Source organism: Semicossyphus pulcher, unplaced genomic scaffold (genome assembly GCF_022749685.1).
Source record: "Semicossyphus pulcher isolate SPU_LCO1_2020_fin unplaced genomic scaffold, fSemPul1.0.p SCAF_22, whole genome shotgun sequence".
NCBI lineage: Eukaryota > Metazoa > Chordata > Actinopteri > Labriformes > Labridae > Semicossyphus > Semicossyphus pulcher.
In genome coordinates this window covers 18,039,227-18,045,226 of record NW_027211696.1, presented here as the reverse complement: position 1 = coordinate 18,045,226, position 6,000 = coordinate 18,039,227, and the positions used below count along the sequence as shown (strand labels likewise).

Below are 6,000 nucleotides of genomic sequence, written 5' to 3'. Positions count from 1 at the left end.
GCGTCAAACTCTCTGGACTTCCCAACTGATAACCATCCATAATCATCCACCTCTCACCCACTAAAACACAAAGTTCTTGTACAGATTTGTTCCAAAAGGTGTCACAAGTCACTCCGTAACAGTGGTGCAGGGCTGGTGCTGTTTTATCGGTTTTGCGTGAACAATAGGTTTCCCTGTGCAAAACTGCCACAGGGGGGGAGTGAAGAAAAAAAAGGGATGACCTGCTTTAAGAGGCAGGCGGTTCTCGGAGTGACATCAGGAGCACCGCACCCCTCTCTCCGATTATAAATGCAGCATGGATGCCTGCAGAGAGTCCTTTCCAAACTCAGAGGGACGCTGTAGCTGAGAGGAGAGGGCCGGTCACTGCTGCAATAATCATCATCATCATCATGGCACCAGCTGGAGCAAAGAAGGTAAATTATGCACGCTGAGATTACTGAATAAGATGTTTTAATTTGGTACTTTTAGTTTAACTTGTTGCATCAAAGTTTTGCAGCCACAAAACGCTCATATCGCATTTTTGTGCACAAGGAAGTAGTCCTGCGCACTTTAAACGAACAGAAAGTAAAATGTACTAAACGTTTGCGCGTCTTTGTGCACGCTTTTATCCTCTTTTAGGGTATTTTGGAGCGTCTGTCTGCAGGAGAAATCGTTATCGGGGACGGAGGCTTTGTCTTCGCCCTTGAGAAGAGAGGCTACGTTAAAGCAGGACCGTGGACACCTGAGGCTGCTGCCGAGAACCCTGAAGCAGGTACTTTCCATTATTTCACCTCGTGCATATAATAACTAGAAACGAGTGTGTCTAAACGTGTGAATCCAGTTTAAAGGTGATAAAATGTTGTTGTTTTTTTGTTTCAGTGCGGCAGCTGCACAGGGAGTTCCTGCGAGCTGGCTCCAATGTCATGCAGACATTCACTTTCTATGCAAGCGATGACAAACTGGAGAACAGGGGCAACAAGCAGAAATTCACTGTGAGTAGAGTTAATGTGTGTGGCTGCAGCTGCTCTGAAGCCTCAGAGATGGCAGCTTGGCAGCAGAGTTGGCATGAAACCAAAAGTCTGCAGCCCAGCATGGAAACAGGGCTTTGAGCTCACTGTCATTCAGTGTTTCTCCTCCTCGTCTTTGAATTGCAGGGGCAGCAGATAAACGAAGCAGCCTGTGACCTGGCCAGAGAGGTGGCCAACGAGGGGGATGCGCTAGTGGCCGGCGGGGTCTCTCAGACTCCCTCTTACCTCAGCTGCAAGAGCGAGAACGATGTCAAGGCCATCTTCAAGAAACAGCTTGATGTCTTTGTCAAGAAAAATGTGGACTTCTTGATTGCAGAGGTAATCTTCTACACGTGTATTAAAGCTACTTTTGAGTTGGCTACGTAATCAAATGTGTAAAGCAAAGAGTTTTAAAAAGTTTGACTTACATGAGACTGACTTTAAAAATGGTCCAAATTGAAGCAGCAGAGGCTGAAAGATCCAGATTCTTTTTTTTTTTTTTGTAGGTTAAAAACAAAACAGTTCCAGCAATGCAACCAATACAACTCATGGCTCGTGTGTATTAAAGAGTTTGTAATCAGGCTTTCTGTTAATGAAAGTCACTAATGAGGGTTATTATCTGACTTTAGGAAACTCCATCAAGAGCCACTTGGCTAAAAAGTACTTCATCTTGTGAAACTGCACTCATGTTTAAAATCTTTTTTTTTTTTTTTTAAGCCAGAGTGACCTTTTACTGCTTTAAACCCTACCAGTAAGAGGTACAATCAATTGTTTAATTCAGCAATTAACTTGTACTCCTTGCACTGTGTAGCATCCTGCAAAATTAACACTTTAAATCGCATTAGAACAACACTCAAAGTATTTAAAGAACTCTTTTGAAACGCATGTTAATGGAGGCTGAGTCCAACCTGCTGAGTGCTGATTGAACGCACCTGGTCAATGTGTTGGAATTTGTTTGAAAGCTTCATTAACTATTTTTTAGCCACTTGGGGGCAGCAGAAACGAGCAATACTGATGTTCATAAAGTTAACAGTAAAATCCAGCTGATGCAGACAAACCTCAGTTTTTAGTCTCTTGTCTGGCAAATATTTACTCGTATCTAAGCTCTGGTTTGCACTCCAGTAACTTCACTAAACTCTGACTTGAAGGACAATTGTTTTAGATGTAACCCAAGTGAAAAGGGCTGGAGCTTAGGTCCACTGAATAATGGACATGAGGTATCCAAAGTAAAGGCAGCGAGACAACAGACTCCTCAGTAAAGACACTTGTCAAGTGTTTCCTTTGACAGGTAAAGGAGAGCACCGCTCCGGTTGGTGGAAGAGTAAACTGAACAATGTGTTCTCGCCCCATGTATAAGAGTCTCGATGAGTTCACATGTTTAATTTACTCACAGGTGTGCCTGTTGCTCGCTCAGAGCTCAAATACATCATGGCAGACATGAGAACTTTCTAAGGAACATATTTTTAGCTTTACAGCTGCTAAATGCTCAACTATGTTGAAAAACTAGTTCTTATCAAGTGTTGCCTGCTGAGCAGATTGTTTTAGACTTTTGCTCCTGCTAAAAACAACTACAAAATAATGCTTATGAGTTAAGTAAAATGGTATGTTCATGTGAAAGCTTCAACTTTAGCCACTTAACCCACTGTTAATAAATGTATAGATTACAGCAGCTTTAACATTTCAATAACAGGACTTGTAGCTGCAGTGTCCGTGTGCATCTTTGTCATCTTAAGCCACCAACAGGTTTCTTTTAACTTTATCAATGCATCTTTAAAAACAACCTTTGCAGTTTAATATTTTCTTGACTTATTTTGCTTTCCTGCAGTACTTTGAGCACGTGGAAGAGGCTGAGTGGGCCGTCCAGGTTCTGAAGACCACCGGGTTGCCCGTGGCTGCAACTCTGTGCATCGGACCTGAAGGAGACCTGAACGGGGTCAGCCCAGGAGACTGTGCCGTCAGGCTCGTCAAAGCTGGTACGTCCATATCTCTACTTATCTTCCGTATGTACAGAGCTCTTAAAAATCCTCCAACAGCTTCGCACCCGACTATCACAACATTATCCTACAGGGAAGACGAAGTTTACATCCAGGACCTAACCAGCCTCTCGGTGACAGATGTGATGCAATATGCAACTAAAGCTTCACAAGCAAACATCCTTCAGGATTCTCCTGGTCATGTGACCCCGGTTTAAACATTGTTCAGACCTCTTAATCTGAAGAAGTGGAGGGCTGACTCTGCAAAATAAAAGCCACTATGAGATTTGAACAAATGAACTTGGCAGGGATGCAAAGATGCAGCAAGACTCTCTGTTCAAATTCCACTTAATTGCAGGTTTATAAGTTATACTTAGCTAAAACTGCAGTCTACAACAGTTGAAATGTTTAACCAACTCAACATCAAAATAACAAGGAGGGTTAATTGCAGGACTCAAGACTGCGTTAGTTTACGTGAAAGTGTGGTAGGTGTATCTGAAACTGAGTGCATATAAATGTAAAAATAAAATGCTTTCCATGTCTGAAATTGTTTGTATGCACGATCAATACAGGGTTATTGTTTGCATTTAAAGGCCACTCAAGCAATTTTATTACATCAAGTACATGGAAATTTTATTAGAACCAGATTTTAGGATATTTGGGGGCATCATAACTTATTCCTTTTTCCAATGCGTTAAGAAAAGCTGCATCCTGCACTTTCTAAAATGCAATTAAATGGCATCTGTTACTTGTCTGAAAAGCCCAAATATTTCCAGCTCCATGCTCCAAGCTTGTAATGAAGGCTTTCTGCTAAAGTTCCCAAGCTAGAGATGAAGGGATAGTTTGAAACAAATGTGGGTTTAGAAAATAGAACTTTGGCGCCATCTTGTGGAAATGCAGCGACACTGTCTTGGACAAAATACACACTGCTGCCTGTATTTGTCCTTCCAGGGCTAACTTGAGAATGCATGTTCTACAGCACCTGCACTGCAACCTTTCCCTTTGCATGTTTCCTCTTTGCAGGAGCGCAGATTGTAGGCGTCAACTGCCACTTTGACCCTGAGACGTGTGTCAAGACTGTGAAGATGATGAAGGAGGGAGTGGAGAAAGCCGGGCTGGAAGCTTTCTACATGAGCCAGCCGCTCGCCTACTGCACTCCAGACTGCAACAACCAGGGCTTCATCGATCTGCCAGAGTTCCCCTTCAGTATGTAAACGCACTCAAATCTGCTGCTTCTTTATGTAATATAGAAAACTATAAAGTACTTCTGCAACACTTTCTTCTCCTGCAGGTCTGGAGCCGAGGATTCTGACCCGATGGGACATGCAGAAATACGCCCGTGAAGCTTACAACGCCGGCATCCGTTACATCGGTGGCTGCTGCGGCTTTGAGCCATATCATGTCCGTGCTCTGGCTGAGGAGCTGGCCCCTGAGAGGGGTTTCCTGCCTGCTGGATCTGACAAGCACGGCACATGGGGCGCCGGCCTGGAGATGCACACGAAGCCTTGGGTCAGAGCCAGGTAGAGACTCCTTTTTTATTCCTCCGTGTTATCTGTTAAATTACCTCTCGTTTGGTTTGAAAATATGGTTTTGTTCCTCTCCTTAGGGCCCGTCGTGACTACTGGGAGAAGCTGAAGCCTGCCTCTGGCCGTCCATTCTGCCCCTCCATGGCCTTGCCTGACGGCTGGGGTGTCACCAAAGGCCACGCTGACCTGATTCAGCAGACGGAGGCCACCTCTCAGGATCAGCTGAAGGCTCTCTTTGACAAGGCCAGCAAACACCATTAAGCTCTCGAGGCATCCTTTTTTTTAAGGAGAAGCCGAGGGGTGGCGTACTCCCTCAAGTTTACATACCAAAAAGATCGAAATGCTGAAGTTCTTTCTGTCTTTTTAGGACCATTTTCACTCCGTGTAGAAGGCTGGTATCATGTACTGACTGACGCTTCACATTAGCTTTCCAGCTGTAACCAACACTATCTGCCTGCTTGATTTAGATTATCACAGCCGTGAGATGTTACTGTGACACAAAAGCAGCTGTGAATGCACACAGGTAATGCTTAACACTCCAAAAAAAGTGCCTTGTGTTGTCTTGCAAAAGAAATGAATGTGTAACAATAAAAATAAGTAATTGAACTAAATGTGTGTGGGGTTTTTCCTGATTTTGTTCCTCTGGGAAGTTATCAATGTGTATCTATATCCCCTAAACTACATGCTGCTTAACTGCAAAAAGGACCCAACGATGCAGACTACTCCATAACATTGGCGTCAAAACGTGTAAGTCACCTGGTGTTTAAACACAAATGACCTGTAAAATATCACCTAGGCCCAGTTGTCCAAAACATTTAGAATGATATAGATTCGGAAATCTTTTTTTGTTGCTATCCAGCATCAGCTAACCCGTCTTTCTTTAATCTTAGTTTTTCTAAAGTGAAACTAGGTTGGATCTACACATAATCCACATACTGAAAGCTCCTTATAGTTGCTTTAAATTTATATTACTGTTTCCAATACTTCATGGACAATCAATTTTCTGCAACCCCAATGTCTACTTTTTGTCACTGTAGTACTACAGCAATTAAATGTCGGTAAGTATTAAAGTGTCTACAGTATAAACTACTTAAAAATATGTTTGACCAATTTAAAAATCACATGACATTTTGGTCCTGAAATCCAGCCTGAATCCTCCCCTCTGCTCAGACCAAACTCATCCCAACCCTACTCAAACGTTTTTAGCAACACAAACTTTTATACAGAAACAAAACTGGATTTCAGAATATTTTTTTCCTTATGATCAACCAATTTTCAAGATTTGATCCAGTCCCATGGCAGTAATCTGATAACAATAGTCTTAAACAAATGGGCCCTGACGTTAATTAAACATCCTCATGTCTGTCTGACGTTACCTGGCGGTTAGACATGTTTAAACGCCACAGAAAGGGAATAACCGATTCATAAATGAGCATCTGCTGCCATCATCAGGAATGTTACAGTAACAGCAGACAAGTTGGCTTATCCCATTCAACAAGCAGAAGTTTGAACATG

At 42.8% G+C, this 6,000-nt stretch overlaps 1 protein-coding gene across 1 annotated transcript; it reads left to right on the top strand.

The window, feature by feature from the left end:
- Positions 1-299: 299 nt before the first annotated feature.
- LOC138601888 (betaine--homocysteine S-methyltransferase 1) lies at positions 300-5,086 on the top strand. The gene is made up of 8 exons (XM_069673180.1): positions 300-413; positions 619-751; positions 859-971; positions 1,134-1,325; positions 2,812-2,959; positions 3,983-4,165; positions 4,251-4,479; positions 4,566-5,086. The coding sequence occupies exons 1-8, from the start codon at positions 300-302 to the stop codon at positions 4,744-4,746; spliced, it is 1,293 nt and encodes a 430-aa protein (XP_069529281.1). The 3' UTR covers positions 4,747-5,086.
- The last annotated feature ends 914 nt before the right edge of the window (positions 5,087-6,000 follow it).

Bases quoted from the DNA above. Each gene is read 5' to 3' on its own strand.
- LOC138601888 (XM_069673180.1), top strand. From the start codon at position 300: ATGCCTGCAGAGAGTCCTTTCCAAACTCAGAGGGACGCTGTAGCTGAG. The intron at 2,960-3,982 runs GTACGTCCATAT...TCCTCTTTGCAG, and splicing joins CGTCAGGCTCGTCAAAGCTG to GAGCGCAGATTGTAGGCGTC. The intron at 4,480-4,565 runs GTAGAGACTCCT...TCCTCTCCTTAG, and splicing joins AAGCCTTGGGTCAGAGCCAG to GGCCCGTCGTGACTACTGGG.